The sequence below is a fragment of the Vidua macroura genome, chromosome 21, assembly GCF_024509145.1.
Source record: "Vidua macroura isolate BioBank_ID:100142 chromosome 21, ASM2450914v1, whole genome shotgun sequence".
In the NCBI taxonomy this organism is placed as follows: domain Eukaryota; kingdom Metazoa; phylum Chordata; class Aves; order Passeriformes; family Viduidae; genus Vidua; species Vidua macroura.
This window is the reverse complement of record NC_071591.1, coordinates 3,143,826-3,167,794: the sequence shown is the minus strand read 5'-3', so window position 1 is coordinate 3,167,794 and position 23,969 is coordinate 3,143,826. Positions and strand designations below refer to the sequence as shown.

Sequence of the window (23,969 nt, the reverse complement as noted above, 5' to 3'; positions counted from 1 at the left end):
TGGGGCAGCTGGAGATGGGTGCAGTAGGGAGCTGAGTGTGGAACCAGTCCTTGTGGAGATTTAAATGATAAAAAAAAAATAAGGGGGTCAATTAGGAAGGAATTCAATTAGAAGGGAATTTTCTCATCTTGAGCACATCAAACCACTGAATGTCAGCTGCTCAAGTGACACCCCTGTCAAGCATGGCTGTGACCCCAGGGACCTGGGTGTCCTCAGGCAACGAGAAGGCCTGGGGGCTGAAAAGGTGACACGGCCTGGGGGCTGAAAAGGTGACACAGCCTGTGTCACCTGCTGGTGACAAACAGCCAAAGGCCAGGCCTGTGGGCAGAGAACTGAGCCAGCTCCACCACAGAGGTGGCTTTGGTGATGTCAGCCTGCTCTGGTGGTGGTTGATTGATATCAGAAGTGTTTATCAGCCACGCTTGCTGGTTAGTTAGAAACTCCAGCAGCTGATCCACAGGCGAGAATTTCCTGTGAATTAGTTTTAGGAACATCTGTCCTGCTGAGTACCTACACCATGTGTCAGTCAGGGCAGGGATGAATAGGCAATTTATGTGGCATCTAATTTATTTAGAGGAGAGCACCCAGGATTCGGATGCAATTCAATCATGGACGAGGAAACTGGAAAATATTCACTGTTCAGTTCCTGTAAACAAACAAATTTGATTGAAAACTCCTGCTCAAAGGAGTACAAGTAGATGTTGACACAGGGATTGTTTTATTCCCTTCAGGTGGTTTTATTTGTCCAGAATCTCAGGATGGGCCTCCTGAGAACCCCCCCTTAGTTGGGGCTCAGCCAGGGATGGAGCAGCAGAGAGTGCTGGGGCAGCCAGGACCAGAATCAGCAAAAACTGGCTCGTGGGAGTAAAAATTACTTGGGGTCTTGTTTGTCATCCAGGCAGAGATGGCAGAGGGCTCAGATTAAATCAGGTTATGTTGCTGTAGCAGTGAAATTGCAGCTGTGATCTGGGTATTCACTGCTTACATTTGCTTGTTCTTTTCATTATCCCTCAATACAGAAGTTTTGTTTCATTTCAGACAAGGAGCACAGATGAAATATCAGCTGGGAACGGCTTTGCTGTTCCTGCCCAGCCAGCCAGGAGTCATTAGCAGCTGAATCAAACCTCAGTGGGCTCGGTTGGAGAGCTCTGGGTGTGACCTGCCTGTTTTTCTGCTTCCAGGGGGAGAAAGGTCCCCAAGGACCGGCTGGCCGGGATGGCATCCAGGGCCCCGTGGGACTGCCGGGCCCGGCAGGTCCTGTTGGACCTCCTGGAGAGGATGGAGACAAGGTGGGGACAGCTCTTGCTGCGTGGGGTCACTCTGGCAAGGAACTGGGCAACCTTTCCACCGTGGTGCATCCCACAGTTGGGTGGGATGTGCTGCTGGAGGATTTCTGTGGAACTCACAGTCCCATGGGATGAGCAGCAGCTCCATGGGGCTCCTTGTGCTCTCCCAGCCACAAAATTCCCTGAAATCCAGGTTGCCTCCCCCAAACCTGTAGCAGGTGCCTGCCCAAAGATGCCCAGCCTCTCCAAATTAATTCCCTCTCTCATTAAGCCCCTCTGGAGTGGAGGATTCCCAGGAAACATCAGCTGGGACAAATCCCTTGTGGCTGCTCAAAAGGTCTGCAAGGTGTAGCTTCGTGCATGGCGTGGCAGCCGAGGAATTGTCGGGTGAAAAAGGGTTTGGTTGCACCTGGAGTGGCCAAATCTCTGGAATTATTCAGCCCACTCACCCATTCAGTCCCTGTGGGATTTGGGATGAGGATGCAGACACACAGGGCTGTTGCTGGGATGCTGAGATGTGGAAGTGGTGATGGATTAATGTTGTCCCTTGGTTCCTGGCAGGGTGAGATCGGGGAGCCTGGACAGAAGGGCAGCAAAGGTGACAAGGGGGAGCAGGTGAGTGGAGGGGACTCTGCTGTAGGTGCTTCTCTTGAGTCTGCTTCGTTGTGTGACCTGCTGGAAATAGAAATTAAATTTATATCATTTTCTAATGTTGATTCATCTTCTCTGCTTCATCAAATACCCACATGATGTAAAAAAAGAGTGAGAGCCTCAAGTGGGAGCCTCCAGCTCCCAGGAACACTGAGATATTTCCACATCACCCACTTAGCATGGAAATATCTGTGAAACACGAGCAGAGTTGCCATCAAAGTTGGGTCTTTGGCTGAAGTTCTCTTTCTTGTTTAGTTGAACATGTCTCTGCTCATGACAGAGGGGTGAGCCTGGAGATTTGTAAAGGTCCCTTCCAACCCAAACCATCCTGTAATTCTTTGGTCATTCCACACCCTTATTGTGCTGCCCAGAGCCTGAGGAACATGAATTACCCAGGAGTTAGGGCTGAGTGCTGACTTTGCTTTGCTGCAGCAAAAATGTGTTTGGAGGAGTCTGCTCTCCACTGGCACCAGGGCTGAGGAATGCTGGGGTGTCCAGGGAGGCCTGACCCTGTTCTCCATCCATCTTTTAGGAATTAAGGCAGTTTTAATGGAGATTGTATTGAAGGACTTCACCTTTTCCAGGTGAATTTGTCACTCTGCTCCTAACACTGACATTTCTTTTTTTGTGACAGGGTCCCCCAGGCCCCACTGGTCCCCAGGGCCCAATTGGTCAGCCTGGCCCAGCTGTGAGTATTGCACTTTATTAAGAGAAATCCTTTTTTTTTTTTTTCCTAAAAAAGCCTCCTGAGATGATTCCTGCCTGGCACTGCTGCCCAACACGAGCAGGGGGTGGTGGGATGGGGTTTGTGTGACCCCACGTCTGTCCTGGGCTGAACAGAGCCTGTCCTTGCAGGGAGCTGATGGAGAGCCCGGGCCCCGAGGACAGCAAGGCCTCTTTGGGCAGAAAGGTGATGAAGGACCCCGAGGTTTCCCCGGCCCCCCTGGCCCCGTGGGCTTACAGGTAACTCACAGCAGCCAGGGAGGGCTCAGGGTGATGAGAGCTGGGGCTCTCCTGAGGTGCTCACAGCTAAAATTCATCCTCTGCACCTCCACAGGGCCTGCCTGGACCACCTGGGGAGAAGGGAGAAACAGGTGACGTTGGGCAGATGGTAAGGGGCTTCTGAATTTCTTATTTATAGAATTGATTTTATATTTTATATTATTATATATATTCTGTTATCATTATAATTATTATTTATTATTATATTATTATGATTATTATATATTATTATGTTAATGCATTTATATTATTATATTATATTATATTATATTATATGTTATGTTATGTTATGTTATGTTATATGTTATATTATATATGTTATATGCTATATTATATATGTTACATATTATACATTGTATATTACATAGTATACATTATATATTATATAATATGTATTATATTATATATATTATATAATATGTATTATATATATTATTTCTATTTTCTATTTCTATTTATTTTATCTTTTATTTATTTATATATTCTTATTTTATATATTTTCTCACTGACATTGCTCTGAGAAACCCATGTGACATTTGTCCTCCTTTCCCCTCAGGGCCCACCAGGCCCACCAGGACCCCGAGGTCCATCTGGGCCACCAGGAGCAGACGGTCCACAGGGTCCTCCTGGAGGAATAGGAAACCCTGGTGCAGTAGGAGAGAAGGTAAAGCACCCGGACGAGCCTGAAGCAGGAGTTTGCTGCAGCACTCGTGCAGTGGCTTTGCTGTGCCAGCAGAAAACTCAACCCCCTGCAGAAATGTGAATATTTCCATCCTCTTTTTCCATGTGCAGGGTGAACCTGGGGAATCTGGCGAGCCCGGTCTCCCTGGCGAGGTCGGCCTGCCGGTAAGTGCCCCCTGGGAAAATCCACGCGTGGACGTGCTGGAGAGGTGCGGATGGGGATGGGACAGCAGGGAATGAACCAGCCCTGTCCTGGATTTGGGTACTGATGACACATTGCCACGTTCCTGGGTATTTATAGGATCACGTTTAGTCACCAAATCTGGGCTGCCCACGACTGAACACCATGAACACCACTCAGTCCTTGTGGGAAGGGACTGTTAAATCATGTCCTTGTGTTTGGAGACACAAATAGAGCTTCTTGCTCAGAATTGATTAAAGGATAATTAGAAATCGGTATGTTTTTGTTTCTTACTTGATTATAAAAGTTTTTTTGCCTTTACAGGGCCCTAAAGGTGAAAGAGGTGAAAAGGGGGAAGCAGGTCCCTCTGGTGCTGCTGGTCCACCTGGTCCCAAAGGCCCACCAGGTGATGATGGCCCCAAAGGCAGCCCTGTAAGTACCCCCTCGGCTTTCCTTGCCTTGCCAGCAGAGATTTCTGCATGAAAAGATGTTCCCAGAGATATCTGTGGAAATTTAAACTCATTTCCTAACCATGGAATTGTTCCTCTGGTGATCCATGATCTCAGCCCCCTTCTTTAGGGTACTGATGAGGGAAAGACCCCACTGTACCATATTTCCCAGAAATACTGGAATTATCAGTGCTTTTTGCAGGCTATCAGGAATCTCACCCCATGGAGAGGAGCTGCAGTAGGGACATTTTGTGTTTATGGATGTCCAAGGTCTTCCGCACCAGAGCAGAGCTTCCAAAATAGGATCAAGGAGATTTATTGGATGTGGGAGCTGTACCTGCACACCCAGCTCCCTGCTGCTGATTTCTCCAGCTCTGGTGGAGCCAGTGGAGCTCTGCTGATTTTACCAGGGGACAATGGTACAGGGTTTATCTTGCAGGCTCCTCTGATGCCTGAAATTCATGATGAGATAAGGCAAGATGGCACAAAGAAGCAGAGGAGGCAGGGGGGTTTAGTCATCCCTCCTAACAGATGGGATTTGGGATATCTGTGATGGGTTGCAGGCTGCTCCTGGAATCATGTGAGGCACCCGACAGACATCGTACGGGGAAGAATGGTGAAGTGTTTCAGTCAATAAATGCTCTGAGAGGCTCCTCCTGTGCAAAATGTCACACATTTGCAAAAGCAAAACCTTCCAATCTGTACATTCCCAAAGCTGGGAGGATTCTGCTGTCACCCAGCCGAAGGATTTCTGAAAAACTGGGATGGAAGTCCCAGCGTTGCCTTTGGAGCTCTGGTAGTCAGGATGCAGATCTGGACTGGCTGGGACAGGGTGAAAACACTGCAGCTGCAAAGATGGGTTGTGGTTGTAGAAATTGGGATTTTACTCCATAGGGTGGCTCCCTATGTTGTCACTGGCGCTCTCCAGGTGCCACATCCCTGACTTGGGAATATTCTTCTCTCTTTGCAGGGTCCAGTTGGTTTCCCTGGTGACCCTGGTCCTCCTGGAGAGCCTGGCCCAGCTGTAAGTGTTGGTCTCACAGAGCTTCCCCCTCCTGGGGGGGTGAAACTCAACTGTGCTGCTCATTCCCAGGGGCTCCCCTGGCATTTCCTCTGCTCAGCACCATTCACACCCTAAAAACACTTCCTTGTTCCTTTTTCCCTCCTTTTTAGGGTCAAGATGGTCCCCCTGGTGACAAAGGTGATGATGGTGAACCTGGACAGACTGTGAGTACCTGGAGAGATGAGAGCTGTTCACCACAGTGCTCATGGCTCTGTGTCAGCTCCACGGACACTGAGCCTCTCATTCCTGCCAGAATTTCCCAGTGGGAATTGCCCACTGAGGATCTCATTCCCTCCTGTGTCATCTATCCATGGATCCATCCATCCATCCATCCCTCATCCATCCATCCATCCATCCATCCATCCATCCATCCATCCCTCATCCATCCATCCATCCATCCATCCATCCATCCATCCATCCATCCCTCATCCATCCATCCATCCATCCATCCATCCATCCATCCATCATCCGTCCATCCCTCATCCATCCATCCATCCCTCATCCATCCCTCATCCATCCATCCATCCATCCATCCATCCCTCATCCATCCATCCATCCATGGGTGGGGCACTCATGGCTTGTTCCCCTCCCCTCTCTCCCTGCAGGGTTCCCCTGGGCCCACGGGAGAGCCAGGCCCCTCTGGACCTCCTGGAAAACGGGTGAGTTGGCTTTTTTAGGAAGCTTTTCCCAAAAGCACTTCCATTAACTTTTTAAAACTCATGGTCTTACTAAGCCTACAACAAGTGCTGTGTAAATACTGTGTAAAATGTGTGATAATTAAAAAAAATAAAATTATGCACCATCCACGGCTGTTGGAAATTGATGGGAAGCTGCCAGGCAAATCCCATGGATTTTTTTTAAAGATGTAAACAGCCCAAAGAAAATCCAAGGATGAAGTACTCCTGCTCTTCCTGCCTTGCTGGCAGAACCCAGGGATTCATTTAGCAAGGAGCTAATTTAAAAAGCTTTTCAGGGATATTTGTCTCCATTTTGTCTCCTTCCCTGGGGCTGGAGCATCGTTTTGCTAATTCCAACGGAGCGTTGCAGATCAGCAGGACCTAATTGTGTTTTCCATCTATTCTGGGCTTTCTTTAGGGCCCTCCTGGTCCAGCTGGTCCTGAAGGAAGGCAAGGAGAGAAAGGAGCCAAGGTAAGAGCTGAAAGGGATTTCACTTGTGCTATATCCTTGATATTCCGAGGGGATCTCCCTCTGCCAAGGCAGGGAGTTGATTTTGCTGCATGTTACAACAAATTAGCCTGAATTTGGGGCCACTGGCCTCAAATCTGAGCTTATGTTGCAGCCCTTAACAAGCTCTGTGGAGATAATTAGGGCTTGGTAAGGTCACGGGAATGTTTTCCCTCGGTTGAAACATCCGAGTGTTATATTTGGCAATTTAATGTGCTGTAAATAATGGGGTGTGCAGAGCCCCGTGTCCTTTCCCAGGGCAAACACGGCATTAATGGGCTGGGATTGTTTGGGTGGGAAATGGAGATGGGATTGGAAATTACAGATCCCGTTGTGGCAGCACAGGGGAGGGAGGATGGGTGGATGGATGGGTGTCCCTGAACCCAGGAGAGCTCAGAGCCAAAGGGTGGCTCCTGCTGGAATTCAGGCAAGGCTGGAAACTGAAGGAGTTTGGAGTTTGGAAAGTGCCTAAGGTGGAGGGAGCAGCAGGAAAATCAAGGAGCAGAACGTTTCATGTGCCTTGCATGGATCTGCATCCACTCCATGACATCCTGGCACCCTCTCACAAAATCACATTCCAGGAATCACCCAGCAGTTTCCCCAATCCCCACTGGGGCAGGAGTGTGGAGCTCTGCCACAAAAGCTTTTTGTTGGCAAATAAAAGCAACACCAAATAAAAGCAACACCAACTGAAGGGGATGGGGAAAGTGGAAATAGAAAGGGAGTAAATTTTTTAAAATTCCTTTTCTGAACTCTCTGCTTGGAAATGACGTCTGACATCCCAACACAAATTCAACACCGTGCCTCTTCATCCAGGGGGAAGCTGGTTTGGAAGGGCCTCCTGGGAAGACTGGGCCCATTGGTCCCCAAGGTGCTCCAGGGAAGCCTGGCCCCGATGGCCTTCGTGGGATTCCTGGTCCAGTTGTGAGTATTCCCAGCCTGAGAAAGCTCAGGTTTGTTCCTGTATCCCACCTGGCTGGAAGATGCCTTTTCCCAGTGTTCTGTCCATGCTGGAATGCCTGACAGCAGACAAAACATATTTCATGGGAATAATGAACTGGGGAATATCATCTCCCACGTTTCATTTGAGTCTTGGGTCTTCAGCCACTCTCCAGGAGTGATTTCCCTTGACCCACAAAGTCCCTTTTCCAGCAGAGATTTGAGCATGGAAGGGAACATAAATCCTTTTGCTTTTGCCATCTGTGAAAAGCCAGGACAAAGTTCCCTGGCACAGGTGAATAATCAGAATATTCCCAGCTGGGAGCACTGCTGTCACTGGGAATGAGGGAATTGCACTTTTTTGCAGGGTGAACAAGGTCTCCCGGGATCCCCTGGCCCAGATGGTCCTCCAGGCCCAATGGTATGTCCAGAGCATCCAATTCCAGGAGTTTTTGAATGGGATGAATGAGTGTGACATGAATTCATTCCCTCTTTTTTTTTTCCCCCTGTGTCCCAAAGGGCCCTCCGGGTTTGCCTGGTCTGAAAGGAGACTCTGGTCCTAAAGGGGAGAAGGTGAGAATGCACACAGGATCCCAGTGCCTGATCCCTGGTGGGCTGTGGGGGGACAAATGGCACTGCAGAGGGGTCCTGCAGCTGGCAGGACAAGGCTGGGGAGTGTCACCAGCCCCAGGGACAGCTGTAGAGGAGAGCTGGAGCACTCTGAGCGTGCCCCAAGGAGCTGAGCTGTGGGTGAGTGTGGAGGTGCAGAGCCCTGGCCCATTTTTGGGGTGATTCTCCACCCTATAAACTTTTCTGTCATATATATATATTTATATAACCCCAGGGAATGAGCAGCTGCTCCAGTGCAGAGGTTCTTTCTATATTTGTAGCATTTTCTGCTGTAAAAATCTCCTATTTTTGTCCACTTTGCCACTTCCACGTGTCAGGGATTGCTACAAACTCCTCTCACCTCACTCAGATACTTGGGGTTGGATCTAGAAATGTCTTTGCTCTCTCTCCAGTCAGAAATCCTAATTAACATCTGCTGTTTTCCCCCAGGGTCACCCAGGATTAATTGGTCTTATTGGACCTCCAGGAGAGCAGGGAGAAAAGGGTGACAGAGGTCTCCCAGGCCCCCAGGGCTCAGCAGGACCCAAAGGAGAGCAGGTAAATATTCCCTAAAACCTTCATGGAACGTGCTTTGGAGCACTGCACCCTCGAGGAGGTGCAGCAGAGCAGAGATGGGCAACCCTGGCAGGAGCTCCTTGGCAGTTTTTGAGGGATATTTTCTGTATTAATGTGGTTTATTCTACGTGTGAAACATGGATCTGCTCCAAAATGACCCATTTTAGTGGGAAGCAGATTCTCAAGGGTCCTATGAAAGAGTTGAATAGACTTGGAGGGATGGTGCCATTAAATATTCATCTGAAGGGCTGATTCTCAAAAGTGTGAGCCTAAATGAGACAGGAGATTCTTTGTCCATGCTCTAAAAACCAGGTAAAGCTCCACACTGGACTTTGGAATCCTCCAAAACTGGGTGCTCACCTGTGAGCAGGGGTTGGAGGTGTAATTTTAGGCCAGAATTGCAGATCAATGTTATTTTCCTGTTATCTTTTAGGGTATCACAGGTCCCTCTGGACCCATTGGACCTCCAGGGCCCCCAGGATTACCGGTAGGTGACAACCAATGACCTTGGAATTCCCTGGGAGCTGCACAGGCCCTCAGGAGCCACTTTGGTGCTCCCAGGAATGCCCAGCACAGCCCTGGCTGTAGGAGGATGGTTCTTTTTTTTTTTTTTTTTTTTTTCCCAGCTGAGCCCTTTAAAAACCCTTGGATGAGTTCCAGGAGTGCTGGAAGTGATATGGGAAATCAGGGAAATCATCCCACCTTGTTTCCTCCCCTTTTCTTTTGGAATATCCACAATCCCACGGGGATTTCTTGCCCTTTTTTTTTTTTTTTTTTTGTTGATTTTTATCATTTTTTGGATGTCCAGAGGCCTCGTGCTGCATCCTGGGTGTCCTGAGCACGGAGCTGGGCTCAGCCCCACGTTCCAGGAATCACCCAGCAGTTTCCCCAGTCCCCACTGGGGCAGGAGTGTGGAGCTCTGCCACAAAAGCTTTTTGTCTGTTGGCAAATAAAAGCAACACCCAGCTGAAGGAGATGGGGAAAGTGGAAATAGAAAGGGAGTAAATTTTTTAAAATCCCCTTTCTGAACTCTGTGCTTGGAAATGAGCTGACTCCTTTCTGTTTTTGTCTCTCCACAGGGTCTACCTGGTCCCAAAGGTGCTAAAGGCTCCTCAGTGAGTATGGACACAGCTAAAGGAAGAGGCTGAGGGGTTTTTAGTGAGTGTAGGACACCCTGGGACTCCCCTCATCAATAAAATGAATGCAATTAGCAGAGAGGAATTAGCAAACTCTGCCTTTCCAGGCTGCCTAAGCCCAGGAATGATAACTGGGGAAGGTTTCTGTGCCACCACTGCACTTCCCTGAAGAGCAGAGCAGCAGAGATCACAAGGAGCAATCCAGTGCTTAGTCCTGAGGAGGAAAGCTGCTGCTGGAGAGTGGAGGGGATTAAAAATAGCCCGTGAAAAGCGGGAGGTGGGAAGGTGGAAAGTGAAGAACTCGGTGAGAAATGAGACTCTGGAGCTTCGTGGTGCAGACCTGCTGTGCAGGCAGCTAAAAATTCCTCTTTTGGGCAACTTCTTAGTGTCTTTTAGCCATCCAAAATTCGATGTTTTATTAATTTGAAGATTTTATTTGACTTGCAGAACTGTTGGATTGGTTGGGAGAGTTAAAGATTTTATGCATTTTATGCATTCTGTAGGAAGCATAAGAAAAATCTGACTGTAACTCCAGGTGTTTGATCTTTTCTTTCACCTAAACACCAAAAATAACCAAAAATACCATTTTCTTGGGATGTGGGAATAGGGAGACTCCTCTTGTGTGCCCGAAGGGACAAAAATGAAGTTTCATTAGTTAAAATAGTGTTTGGGATGTGATAAAAGTAACCAGGTGAATTCTCCTGAGTGACTCCTGATTTTTCCCTTGTTTTTCCATCCAGGGTCCCACAGGTCCAAAGGGTGAATCAGGTCTTCCTGGACCCCCAGGGCCTCCTGTAAGTAGAACCCATAAGGTGAAGCATGAAACGAGGTTCAGACTTCATGGGTGCTGGAATTTGGGAAGCAGAAAAATCTCTGGGCAAGAATTCTTTGCCAATCCTAGCCATGGGTTGGAATCTCTGGGGGAGAAAGGATGGGAAAGAAGGATTTACTGATGGGAAGAGGACAAGGGAAGGTGGAAGGGGACAATGGAAGGTGGAAAATGTTGAAGCCAGAGGTTTGATCAGCACCAGCCATGGCTGTTTTCCATGTCCAATGTGTATTTTGGGATGTTGCTGCTTTGTCCATCTCTCATGTCCTTTTCCCAGTGGAATGAGAAGTTGTGTCTTTCTTTTTTTTTTTTTTCCCCAAAAATCAGGGTCCTCCTGGAGAAGTCATCCAGCCCCTGCCCATCCAGGCTGCCAAGAGGACCAGGAGGAACATTGATGCCAGCCAGCTGCTGGACGACGGCAACGCCGACAACTACATGGACTATGCTGATGGCATGGAGGAGATTTTTGGCTCCCTGAACTCTTTGAAACTGGAAATCGAGCAGATGAAGCATCCCTTGGGCACTCAGCACAACCCAGCACGCACCTGCAAGGACCTGCAGCTCTGCCACCCTGATTTCCCAGATGGTGTGTCCCGGGATAGAGGGGCTGTAGGGAATTCTGCCTCCAGATAAACACAGAAATGAGGGTTGGAAGAGCAGGAATTTGAGGAGTTCATGGAGGACGTGGCTGGTGGAGAAGGAATATGTAGAGCTGGACTGGATATCATTGGATAGCCCTTCCAGCTGAAATGTTCTGTTCTAAACATGGGGATATGGGATGAAAAACCTCCTTCAGCTGGCACCAGAGCATGACCAGTTTTCAAAAACTACATCTAAATAATAACCCATGAGAGGTGAAGCATCCCAGGTGAGGAGGTTGCTGAAGTGCCCCCTGAGCTGATCCTTTCTTCCCTTCTCTTCCCTCATGCAGGTGAATACTGGGTTGATCCCAACCAAGGGTGTTCCAGGGACTCTTTCAAAGTTTACTGTAATTTCACAGCTGGTGGAGAGACCTGCATCTTCCCTGATAAGAAATCTGAAGGAGTAAGTGCACACCACCTTTGCTTTCCCCTCTCTCCTGCTGATAGATGGTTTCCTGATGTGAATATTCATAGACAGCCAATTGCACAGCAGCAAGGAAGGATCAAAGATCCAGAATGTTCTTTTGTTACGCAACATTACATTCTGAAATAATACAGAATATGTTGACAAAGAGAAAATCAGATTTAAACTGTGATTTGGGACAAACCTCTGATGGTTTCCCAGTCATAATAAATGCTAAAACCTTAATTTTTTGGACTTTGCTGTCCAAGGCAGGGGGGTGTGTTGGTGCAGGAATTGGGACCTCTGTTTAACTCATTCCCTCCCACAGCCCTGCTCCACTGCCTGCATGCCCAAGCTCCACTGATTCCCCTCCCTTCCCTGTGTCTCCAGGCAGGGCAGATAAATGTTTACCTCCTGTCATTTTTCCTGCTGTTCCCTGTGGGTAAATGATCCTAAATGATTGCAGGCAGGCTCAGAGCTCTCCCTGGCACTGCTGCACAAGGTTGATGAAGTTATTTGTGTGATGATGCTCTTAGCTTGGCCATACCCATCATTTTTTGTCCTGTATCCCTGCACTCTGTTTTGCAGAGCTGCTCTTCCCGCTGCCTGGGGACCAGCTGTGGCACTGGCCAAGCAGAAACACAACAATTCAGCCTGGGGGAGCTGTGCCAGTGTCACAGTTGTGCTCCAGCTGTGACAAAGCTGAGCTGTTCTCCTGCTGCATTTCATCCACCAGAAATGCGTGTCAGCGCAGCACAAACCACACACGACATAAATCCTCCCTGAGTTTTTCTTGGGGCTGTTTAAAGAGGAGATGGATTTCCTCTTCCTTTGCATCAGTGAGCTGTGTTTTTCCTCAAAATCTGACAGCTCAAAAAGCAGAGTCTGGCCATGATCTTGCAGGGGCCTGAGCTCCTGCTGTGCTGGTTCAGTGAGGGGCTCTGTGGAGCTGCAGCACTCCTCAAATACAAATTTCATGCTGGGATCCATAAGAAAAAACTTCCCCATCCAGAGGGATGCAAAGAGCCACCACCCAGGGCTGGGGTGGTGGCTGAGTGGGTTTGTGATGAGCCAGAGCAGAGTTTCAGCCGTGGCTGCTCTCAGCTCATCCCTCCCCCAGCACAAGCACTGGGATTTGCTCTGCAGGTGACATCCTGCAAGGGGAGGGACAGTCCCCAGTCACCTGCAGCTGGGCTGCTGCTTTTGGAGAGGTTTCCAGCACAAATGAGGGTGTTGTGGGAGGCTGAGGGAGCAGCCACGCTCCTTCCTTGTGCTCTGACTCAGCTGCTGAGCTGGGGCTGCCCTGAGGATGCTCTGATGGCTGATTCCTTGTTCAGGTCACCCCTGTTCAGGTCACTCTGGGTACCTGGAGCTCCATGCTGTGTGTCCAGCACCTCAGGCAGGCAGAGGCTTTTCCTTAATCACATCCTTTGCCTTTCCCAGCCCCACAGCACCTGGATTTGGCATTAGAGAGGCTCCAGCACCAGCACTGCCCTCCACACGAAGACCAATGCACCTTTTCCCATCCATGCTTCCTTCTTCCCTCTCTGTCTTTCCCTTTAATTTTCCTGCCACTGCTGGATTTGCATCCCAAGTTCTTAGGAGGCAGAGACAGCCCTTAGCAAAGGAGGCTGGTGCCAGAGCAGCACCACTCCATCTCCTCTGCTTCAGAGCCACCTCCTGCTCTCATTACTGATGTATAAAGATTTATATAAAAAACAAACAAAAAAAACCCAATTTTAAAGCAAGTTGGACAGTTTCAATAAGACATGAAGACTTTGGAATGAAAGTAACCTTTTTAATTTTGATTTTTTTTTTTTCTTTCTCTCTTCCCTCCTTGCTGTCCACAAACTAGGCTAGAATTACTTCCTGGCCCAAGGAAAACCCAGGCTCGTGGTTCAGTGAATTCAAGCGCGGTAAACTGGTAAGATGCATCCTGGTGCTTGCTGTTTCCTTTAACCCCCTGTCATATTTTACAGAGTAAAATGGCTCGTTGGCCCAAAGAGCAGCCTTCCACATGGTATAGTCAATACAAGCGGGGGTCCTTGGTAAGTGGCTAACCCTGGCCCTGAATCAGAGCTTGTCACCTGCTTTGGTATGGCCACACTGCTGCCCTCTGCATGCCCGACTAACCCCCCTCCCAGGCACATGGAGATGTTTAAGGTGGAATGCTGAGAGAGACCCCAGACCCACTGCGGGGGCTTTGTTCCAGTCTGCCTGACTGGGAACTGGAACTGAGCTTTGACACGGGGGGGTCCTGGGGACCCTGGGGCAGGTTTGTCTGCACAGAGCCCTGCAGGAATTCTGCATCCCACGGGGAGTGCTGCATCCCACAGGGAATTCTCCATCCCACGGGGAGAGCTCCATCCCACGGGGAGTGCTGCATCCCACGGGGAGTGCTGCATCCCACAGGGAATTCTGCATCCCACGGGGAGTGCTGCATCCCACAGGGAGTGCTGCATCCCACAGGGAATTCTGCATCCCACAGGGAGTGCTGCATCCCACTGGGAATTCTGCATCCCACGGGGAGAGCTCCATCCCACGGGGAGTGCTGCATCCCACAGGGAATTCTGCATCCCACGGGGAGAGCTCCATCCCACAGGGAATTCTGCATCCCACAGGGAGTGCTGCATCCTACAGGGAATTCTGCATCCCACTGGGAATTCTGCATCCCATGGGGAATTCTGCATCCCATGGGGAGTGCTGCATCCCACAGGGAATTCTGCATCCCACGGGGAGTGCTGCATCCCACGGGGAGTGCTGCATCCCACAGGGAATTCTGCATCCCACAGGGAATTCTGCATCCCACGGGGAGAGCTGTTGCTGTCTCCTCCTCAGCCCCCATTTTGGGTGTCCCCTTGTTGCTGTCCCCCAGCAGTGCAGCCTTACCCCAAGAGCTGAGAGATCCCTAAAATGCTGCTCCAGCCCCGAGCTGGCACCCAGGGCGTGGAGCTGCTCACCTCTGGCCTCTCTAGGACAGGTTTGCCCCAGAGGGTGGATTTTATTTTGTTCCCCATATGGAGATGAACCACGCTGGGGACTCCCATGGTCACCCCAGAGCTTGGGAGAACCAAAGTCACTTATTTAAAGGAAGATTTCCAGACAAGCCTAGTGGAAAGGAATTGAACTGAGTCACAGTTAAGGATTTATTTTTTTTTTCATGGGGGAAGAGCTGTTTTAAGGTCAAACAAGGCGTGATGCCAGCAAGGCATAAACCAGGAAAAACTCTGGTTTCTTATCTGGTAACAGAACATCCACATTGTGGGGAGCTCATTCCCACAGGGACCCAGGGCTGGACAGGGATGTCAGATTTGTGTCTCAAGCCCCAGAAATGTCCCCCTGGCGCATCAATTCCTGTAGAATTAGCGGGATGAACGTAACGAGCTCAGTCAAACCAGGAGAATGTGGGAACAGGCAAATATGCCATGGATAAAACCAGCCTGCCCAGGGGCAGGAGATGCTCTGCTGTGTCCCACTGAGTTGTGCCCTCCCCAGGGCAGGGGGTTCCTGCAGTGCCCCAACTTCCACCTTAAAGGGCAAACAACCCAAGCCCTGCGTTGTTTCCCACATTTGCCGCATTCCATCGCCACTAAACCACATTTTGCTCTGATTCTGCCCTCGAGGAGGACACGGCTTCTGGGGCTTCTCTGCATCATCAAATCAGGCTGCAAAGCCAAGGCTTCAGCCTCCTGGCTCCTTGGAGGGCAGCTACTCATAGCTTAATTACAGAGCACTTCATCAGTTCGTGTTCCAAGTACCTCCACTTCTCCGTCTCCCCTGCTTCTCTTTTTCCCAGCTCTGTTAGAGGCTCAGTTGCCAGCCTAGAGCTTAGGGCTTATTCTCTTTTAGATAAAAACATTTCTGGTGCTACTTGGAGCTCCTTGTTCCATCCTTTTGTGTTGTCATCTTCCTGCCTTTTTTTTTTTTGTTTTGTTTTTTTTACCTGTCCTGCTTTTTCTATTTGGAAAAATAAAAAAAGCCACCAGTATGTGGAAGACCTACCTATGCAAACCACAAAACAGTCACACAGGCCATAAAAGTTTTATTTATTTATTTAAGATTAGCTCTGATTTTGCCTCAGTCAGTACTTGGAACCACGAGACTGGCAAATTGAGGAGACATTTGCCCGGTGGATCCAAAATCAGCTGAAATTTGTGTGTGGATGGGCAGAATCAAAAGGAGTTTGAGTTCCCCTGTGGGTGTAACCCTGCTCCTGTTACTCCATGAAGAGGGTCCTGGTGCCTTGGGGAGCCCCAAAGCTGAGGGGAAGATTCCCAGTGCTGCCAGGGGCTCCATATAAATCCTGGGATTGCACAGCTGGGCAGGTGCTGCCTTTCTTCTGGAGACACCTCAGCAAGAGGGATGCAGTAAATATGAAACACAACCAAACCAGCTGGGTTTGATGCTCCCACAGCATCATTAATCAATGCTGCAGAGCCTTTGGAGCCAATTCCTTACCTTTCCTCAGGATGCAGCCAGGCTGTGTTCAGAGGGATAAGAGGCTTGCAGATGTTTTCTCTCTGTGTGTTACACACAATTCCCAGCAGCTCTAGCAAGGCATCCCATCCCATCCCATCCCAATCATCCCTCCCAGCCACGTGACACACCTGCCAGCACAGAGAAAAGAGGAAAGGATTGGATTTTCCCCAGCTGAGCAAACATTGTGCACAAAACCAGCTCCCAGCGGCTCCACTTGGAAAGCTGGGACAGGGCTTCACAAAATCTGCACAGGCTGAACAACAAAAGACCCCTTAAAAGGCAACCAGGCTGCAAAACAAGCACTGGTTTGAAATAAAACCAAATAAGAGAAGGCCCTGCAGCTCAGTAGTGCCACACCGGGTGTGTGACAAGCCCTTGGCATTTTTTGTCCCCTTCCTTCCACGTGCTGGTGGCTTTCTGGTAGCTCCTCCTGGCATGCGTGGCTCTCTCCTGGTCAGTCACATTTAACTCTCAGGAGGACAGTGCAGCAGCATCCTGACAACCGGTTGGTATCTTTGTTTATTTGGATTATCTCTTTTAATTCAGTGTTTTATTGTGGTTACGAATCTCTTCTACCATTTGCAGCCTGCACCACAACTGGAGGGTTCGTGGTACCTGGAGGAAATCCACGCTGGTTGGGTGCCTGTGTTTGGTTCCTGGTTGTTTCTAAAGAAACTCTCAGTCCACCCAGGGCAGTAGTTTGGAGATGCCACCTCAAGCACAGCCAGTTCATACCTGCAAAAACTCATTTTGTGGGCAGTGAAAGTCCCACAAAGTCCTGAATCCCCCAGGTGCTGGGATTGGGTTTCAATATATATATATATTTTATTTTTTTTTGTAGGAATATATTCTCCTGCATGGGAGAAAAAAGGAGCCTGGTGGGCAGAATGGAGCAAATCCCAGTGTGCAAGACTGGGATTCACAATCTGTGTTCACAACAGGACAGCAAATCCATTTTCCCTTTACCTGAGCAGAGCTTTTCCAACCTGGGCAGCCCCAAAGTCCTCATCAGCAGGACCAGCATTGCTGCAGATGCAGTGCAAAGATTGCTTCAAACCCCAGGAAAAAGAATGGGGAATAGCCCAGGGTGTGCAGAGCAAAACACCCCCAGCAGTCAGAAATTTGTGTCAGGCAGGACAGGAAAAGAAAGCCCTGACCCCTCACAGAATTTCGCCTTCTCTCCTCTTCAAAAGCTGGAGAAATACGTTCAACATTGGCTTAACCTTGAGACAAATCCCCAAATTTCCACCCTCTTGCAACCAGGCCTGAAAGCCCCTTGTCTTTTTTTCCCCCCCGTCCTCCTTAGATTTAAATTTTTTGCTCATGCCCTCACCCAATCCAGCAGGAGAACAAAAAGTTCCTGGGCGAGCAGAGCAGCATCTGTGGTGACACTGGTGTCCCTCAGGAGCAGTGTGGTGACACTGGTGTCCCTCAGGGGCAGTGTGGTGACACTGGTGTCCCTCAGGAGCAGTGTGGTGACACTGGTGTCCCTCAGAGCAGTGTGGTGACACTGGTGTCCCTCAGGAGCAGTGTGGTGACACTGGTGTCCCTCAGAGCCTCCAGCTCAGGAGCAGTGTCTGTGGTGACACTGGTGTCCCTCAGAGCAGTGTGTGTGGTGACACTGGTGTCCCTCAGGAGCAGTTCTGTGGTGACACTGGTGTCCCTCAGAGCAGTGTCTGTGGTGACACCGGTGTCCCTCAGAAGCAGTGTGGTGACACTGGTGTCCCTCAGGAGCAGTGTCTGTGGTGACACTGGTGTCCCTCAGAGGCCCCAGCTCAGGAGCAGTGTCTGTGGTGGCACTGGTGTCCCTCAGAGCCCCTGGCTGTGTTTCCCTGTCCCTCACTGCCCGGTGTTGTCCCTTCTCCCCCTCTCCCAGCTCTCCTACGTGGACTCGGACGGGAACCCCATCGGGGTGGTGCAGATGACCTTCCTGCGTCTCCTGAGCGCCTCGGCCCACCAGAACATCACCTACAACTGCTACCAGTCGGTGGCCTGGCACGATGCCACCACCAACAGCTACGACAAGGCCATCCGCTTCCTGGGCTCCAACGACGAGGAGATGTCCTACGACAACAACCCCTACATCCGAGCTGCCCTCGACGGCTGCGCGGTACGTGGGGGCTCCTGGCCTTGGGGACACCTTGGAGACACCTTGGGGACACCTCTGTCCCCTCCCCTGCTCGGCCAGCACCATCTTCCCCAGAGCAGATCACCCCCAAATTTCTGGTGCTTGAGGGTTGTCCTTAACATGGGAGACATCGTGTTCCTCTCTAAGTTGGAAATAAATGATTCCATGGGAATCCGTGATCCTGCTTGAACTCAGGGGAAGCTGCAGCACCTCCAGGAGTCAAATTAATCTGATTCATCCAAATTATCTGCCTGAAAGTGCTGCTTGCTTTTAAAAGCCTCCTTGTGCTTTTGCTCTCCCCCAATTCCTCACAGAGGGAGAGGTGAGCGATGGCACCCGCTTGGGTTGGAAATTTGCAGGATCTTTGCAACTGCTTCCAGAAATTCTTGGAGGCAAAGCAGGAAGGGTTTGGTTGGAATTTTTGTTCTTGCAGGCCCAGGAAGGTTCTGGGCTGTGCTGCTCATGGGGTGCATCAGCGCAGCCATGATTTCCAAAGGTGCCTCGCCTCCTCCCTTTCCTTCTAACTCCTCTTGGATGCTTGATTTGGGTTTAAACTCTGAAAATTCTGCCCTCAGGGGATAAAAATTTGGCAAAGCAGGTGCTGCCTGCATTTATTTTGAGCCCCAGCTTGCTGGTGTAAAAACACGCATAATTCCCACCCTTTGGAACTGCAGCACTTGGAGCCCACAGGACAGAAAGATTGAGATGTTTGACAGAAAAAGCTCCTCTTGTAATTTGAGATTGAAACGCTTCTGTTCTGGCACAAACAGATTTTTTACTCATGGAGCAATGAGGAAAATCAGATTAGAACTTTCAACACATTCCTGGAGAGGGAAAGGGCATCCAGCCCCCTTCTGGAAACACTCAGGAGAAGTTTATCCTCAAGTTTTTCGTGTCTCCTGCAGACATAACATCCTTGGGCAAAAGGGCCTTCTCCTCCCTTCCCCTTCTGAATCTCGGGGTTGCTGGAGGACCACGTGTTGCATGTTTTAAGGTAGATAAGCCTCCTGAAAACCTCTACATTTTGGGCAGATAAATTGGATTAATCTGCTACCCTGGCAGATCGTGCTGCCCAAAGCACAGGCGGGATATTTGAGATTTATCTGTTTACTTGAAGGAGTTTGGGGTTTACAATTGATTCTCTACATTAAAGATGATTTTAGTCTGACTCTTAGACCCATAAAAAGGCCGTTAGGAATTTAGAGAACTCCACCAGGAGTCTAGAGGTGCTTTTATGTCTTTTTTGGGAGTGAGTGCTACAACCCATCCAATTTCTTGCCTGTGCTGGGTTAATGGTTGGACTCGATGATCCTAAAGGTCTAAATGATTCCAGGATTGAGGAATATAGGAATTGTGGGGATGAGGTTGGGCTTCCCCACCTGGTGTTGTCCCAGAGGTCCTGCTGTAGTGGGGAGGCTGCTGAAGCCAGAGGAGCTCCAGGGCTGATGTTCTTCCCATAATTTGAATCTGTTTTTCCTGAACTTCCAGCCCTTTCTCATAGCTGTGCTCCAGCCTGTTCTCCCAAGCCACACAAATCACAGGGAAATGTAGAGCTCAAAGCTGCTCCATAAATTCTCTTGTTTGTGCAGCTTTGTATGCCCTCAGGGGGTATTTCTGCTCCTCTAATAATTATTTATATTTTGGAAAGAACTCCGTGGCCACCAGGCATGATAAAAAGACAGCAGCACCTTGTGAATTCCACCAAACTTTAAATGTGATCTTTTCACTAATGGATTCAAATTAAATTGCTACCATTTGCCCAACAAGCCAGGTGTGTCCTGGGGGAGGGAAAACAACCTTTCCACAGCCACAATTTTTCCAGGCTCCCATTCCAGCTTGGAAACGTGCTGGAGAAGAGTTAGAGTGATCTGCTTCTGCTCCAAGGTCTGGGCATCTCCCAAGGGTTGTTCAGCACACGTGTTAAACGTGCAAATAAATTTGTTTGGGTGGTGGTGACTCCGATTTGGGTCCCAAAAATTCCCAGGAAAAATCAACACCACATTCCCAGCAGAGTGGTGATTATTCAGTTGTGCTGACGTTGGCTTGGAGGCATCCTCAGAGCTCTTCTTTCCCTCATTCCAGGCAAGGAAAGGCTACCAGAAAACCATCCTGGAAATCAACACGCCCAAAGTGGAGCAGGTCCCCATAGTCGACATCATGTTCAATGACTTCGGAGAAGCGGCACAGAAATTTGGATTCGAGGTGGGACCAGCTTGCTTCCTGGGCTAAAAGAGCCACCTGAACCTAAGTCTCCAAATGAGCAACCTCGTAACCTCATTGCGCCATTTAATTAAAAACAAAAAAAGAGAAAAAAGAAAAAAAAAAGGAGAAAAAAAAAGAATTCCTCGTCACGTGCACGGTCTGAAACTGGACAGCGATGGGTTATTATTTTTTTTTCCTCCCCCCCACCTATTTTGTTGTGTCCCTGGTTTTGCCCCAGCCCCTCTGTGCCCCCTCAGCCATTCCCAGGATGGATATGGAATCTCATGACCAACAGCCACACACGGAGACCTGGTCCTGTCCCTGCTGCCACCGCTGCTGCCCCGCGGCCACCGAGCTGAGCCCACCTCCAGCAAACTCCTCCTGCCTCCTCCTCTTCTCCTTCTTGCCAGGAAGCGTTTGTTTATTCCTAAGGAAAAAAAAAAAAATGGAAAAAACTTGAAATTCCTCGAGTCCAGCTCAATGTTGAAGTCCAAGCAGTCCTGGATCTGAAGCTCCTCAGAGGAGTTTTGTTGCCTTCCACGAGGTTTGGATCAGCTCCAGCAAGGAGATGCCACGGCCAATTCCAGAATTTTCCGTGTTTCCTCCGCTGAGTTTGCCTCATTCCACATTTTCCAAAGTGCTGACTCAAGGTCACACTGGGCATCTCTTTGCCGTGTCTTAAAGGTGCTTCTATTTTTGTGTGTTTGTGAGTAAATATTTGTGTTGTATTTTATTTGAAATGTTGGAATGTTTCCGCCTTCAAACCATGCAAGTGACCTTGTCTGTATTAAAGCCACCCCATCCCAGCCGAGCTTCCAGCTGGGAATGAAGACAGCAGCTCCTGTCCCCACTTCTGCCTCTCCCCAGCCCCAAACTGGGACCTGGAGCCTTGGAATTACCCCCAGGATCAGGTGCAAACCAACCCCCTGAGCCACAGATGCCTTTTGGAATGATTCCTTTCAAAATGAGGAAATTAAAGCCACTTTTTAACAAATTCCCTACAAATCCCCTGATTTAAAAGGCAGGATCTGCACTGAGTCTCTGCCTTTTCATCCACTTGCTTAACACCCATATTTTAAATGAATTCTTCTTTTTTTCTTTCAGCATTCCTTTAAAATGCTAAGAATTAAACCTGAATCCATTCCCAGTGGCGGATCCCAGTGGCACGGGAAATCCATTTGTCCTCTCTGAATATCAAGAATAAAAATAAAAACAAAAACAAAAAAAAAAAAAAAAGAAGAAAAAAAAAGAAGGTGCTTTTTATAGTTATTTTTACATATCTCTGTGGTGCTATCTGATAACTTTAACACAACACTGGGGATACCCTGCCACTGGCCAATCTCCCACTTGGCTTTTTAGGCACTTTCAGGCAGATTTTAGCTGCTGATAAATGCATGGCACCTTCTTATCCCTTCTGTCCAAATCCTGCTCCTCTCCTTCCTTGGATGTAGAAAAAACCATTAAATGTCCTTACAATTTTTTTTTTTAATAATTATTATTATTATTATTATTATTTCTTGGTTTTCCCAAGGATAACCATGTCTTTTCCCAGTTGGAAGCAGAGCAGATTGTCCTCAGTGGCTGAACGTTTGTGGTGCTAATTTATGTCGATGTTGGGTGTCCTGAAGCCGTGGGGGTGCTGCCCGCCCAGCAATCCGGGGAATTTGCAATTTTCCTGCTCTTCCCACTCTTTTTTATTCCTTCCACGGCTCACAACGTGCTGACACCCTCTTCTTTTCCCATTTATTTTGTCTCCTTGCCCGTTTTCCTCCTTCAGGTCTCTCTCAGCTGGAAAAAAAAACTGTTGCAAGGTGGGGGTTTTTGTAAATTATTATTATTATTCTTCGGCCTGGAGCGTTCAGCTCAAGGGGGATTTTTCACCACCAAGGAAAAGCCATCACATTTACTGTGAAAAAAGCCTATATATGATGTCTTTTCCCCCCTCCTGCCCAAATTGAGAGCAGCAGCATCTGAGGAAGGGAGGCAAAGCCGTGCTGGAGGGAGCGGCGATGCCAGCGGTGCTTTTTGGAGGAGCCGTGTCCATCCCTCTCCCTTCTTCTCCTGTGCTCTCTCCCACTTAAGGGAATTAAAAAAACCCAAAAGGTGCTACCCTAAAAAACTGCAGACTCCGGGCAGCAGAGCAGTGAAAAGGAATTTAGGATAATAAATAAATAAGGAATTCAGCTTCTCAGTCACCTTGGCAACAGCGGGAAGGGCAGGAAAGGTTGCACATCCCAGCAAAGCCATATCCTGATATTTCTGATATTTGTCCACACCTGTGTGTCTGCCCAGGTCATGGGATTCTGTTCTCAATTTTCTCATCAAGGGAGCTTTTTTTTTTTTTTTTTTTTTCCCTTTGATGTCTCTGCTTGAAGAAGAAGAAGAAAAAAAAAAAAAAAGAAAAAAGAATAAAAATTTCCTCTGTTGAATTCCACAGTGTTGTAATTGTACTGAGCTCCCAACTGTTCTGATCCCCCCCAGACCACTTAGCTACGGTATATTGCAATAAAATTACTACTTGTATTTGCAGACCTTCTTTTTGTGTAATTTTATTTCCCTCCTCCCCTTAATATATATTGACTTGAACAAATGTTGATAAGAAAAATAAAACCTATGGAAAAAAAACCCCCAACTTTTAGTACATAAGGCCCTTTTTAAAATATAGTGTCAAATGCAGTATTGTACATTTCTTCAAAGTCCAATAAACATGTCATAAAATTTAAGTGTAATGCCCATAAGAGCTATTTTTAAATATTTTAAACCTGTGTAATAAAGGAATAAATGTAATAGATTTTTTTTTTCAATAAATCAAGTTTACTGTTTCCACCTAAACCCCCGTGATGTTGAATCTCTTCTTGGAGTTGATTGCAGCGGGATTTCCCCAGGACCCCCCTGCCCTGTGGAGCCTGGAAAGTTCATCAGAGGAGCAGTGGAAGTGCTTAAAGGTAAATAAATACTGTAAAATACAATCCAAACCCATCATGGGGAGAAATTCCAGGCCTGGAATTGTTTCTTTGTTGTTTCTTTTTTTTTTTTTTTCCCTCAGTGAGAAATTCCAGTGCAAAAATCCAACTCGGTTTTGGTGGCTGGGATGTGGAGGAGAAGATTATGTGGCCACCAGCTCTTCACCTTCTCCACCATAGCAGCAAAGTCACCAGAGGAGTTTTTCTGATCTTCTCATCCCAAGACAAATTCAGGAAAAAACCATTTTTCCAGCTTCTTGGTGAGCTCCTCAACCCCCAATTTCCCATTCTTGGCCCCAGGGCTCTGCTGTGTGGAGGGAAACATTTTGCTCGTGCTCTCCTCCTCCTCTCCTGCAGGTTTCACTCCAGGATCCTCTGGAATTCACTGTGGGAAACTGCACCAGTGGCTGCCCCCGGATCCGAGTCGCTCTGGTTCCCAGGGGCTCCTCCAGACACGCCCTGGTTGGTGCTGCAGTTCCAGGAGATGCTGGACCTTCAGGAGGTGACGTTTGGAGCACTGCAGGTGGGTCAGGGGCTCTGCGGTCACCAAGCCAAGCTCTGTGTCC

At 48.6% G+C, this 23,969-nt stretch overlaps 1 protein-coding gene across 2 annotated transcripts in view; it reads left to right on the top strand.

Annotated features, from left to right (window-relative positions):
* COL5A1 (collagen type V alpha 1 chain) overlaps positions 1 to 23,163 on the top strand; it is a 136,660-nt gene extending 113,497 nt beyond the window's left edge. Inside the window, exons 43-66 of one of the 2 annotated variants that reach the window (XM_053996247.1) lie at positions 1,182 to 1,289; positions 1,848 to 1,901; positions 2,572 to 2,625; positions 2,793 to 2,900; positions 2,995 to 3,048; positions 3,496 to 3,603; positions 3,732 to 3,785; positions 4,126 to 4,233; positions 5,221 to 5,274; positions 5,424 to 5,477; positions 5,919 to 5,972; positions 6,409 to 6,462; positions 7,315 to 7,422; positions 7,805 to 7,858; positions 7,957 to 8,010; positions 8,497 to 8,604; positions 9,056 to 9,109; positions 9,702 to 9,737; positions 10,499 to 10,552; positions 10,915 to 11,173; positions 11,519 to 11,631; positions 13,611 to 13,679; positions 17,987 to 18,220; positions 20,321 to 23,163. In XM_053996247.1, the coding sequence (XP_053852222.1) occupies positions 1,182 to 1,289; positions 1,848 to 1,901; positions 2,572 to 2,625; positions 2,793 to 2,900; positions 2,995 to 3,048; positions 3,496 to 3,603; positions 3,732 to 3,785; positions 4,126 to 4,233; positions 5,221 to 5,274; positions 5,424 to 5,477; positions 5,919 to 5,972; positions 6,409 to 6,462; positions 7,315 to 7,422; positions 7,805 to 7,858; positions 7,957 to 8,010; positions 8,497 to 8,604; positions 9,056 to 9,109; positions 9,702 to 9,737; positions 10,499 to 10,552; positions 10,915 to 11,173; positions 11,519 to 11,631; positions 13,611 to 13,679; positions 17,987 to 18,220; positions 20,321 to 20,467 (2,154 nt within the window). In that variant the 3' untranslated portion in view covers positions 20,468 to 23,163. Of the gene's footprint in view, positions 1 to 1,181; positions 1,290 to 1,847; positions 1,902 to 2,571; positions 2,626 to 2,792; positions 2,901 to 2,994; positions 3,049 to 3,495; positions 3,604 to 3,731; positions 3,786 to 4,125; positions 4,234 to 5,220; positions 5,275 to 5,423; positions 5,478 to 5,918; positions 5,973 to 6,408; positions 6,463 to 7,314; positions 7,423 to 7,804; positions 7,859 to 7,956; positions 8,011 to 8,496; positions 8,605 to 9,055; positions 9,110 to 9,701; positions 9,738 to 10,498; positions 10,553 to 10,914; positions 11,174 to 11,518; positions 11,632 to 13,486; positions 13,556 to 13,610; positions 13,680 to 17,986; positions 18,221 to 20,320 lie in introns of both variants that reach the window. The other variant, XM_053996245.1, reaches the window with a different exon arrangement.
* The last annotated feature ends 806 nt before the right edge of the window (positions 23,164 to 23,969 follow it).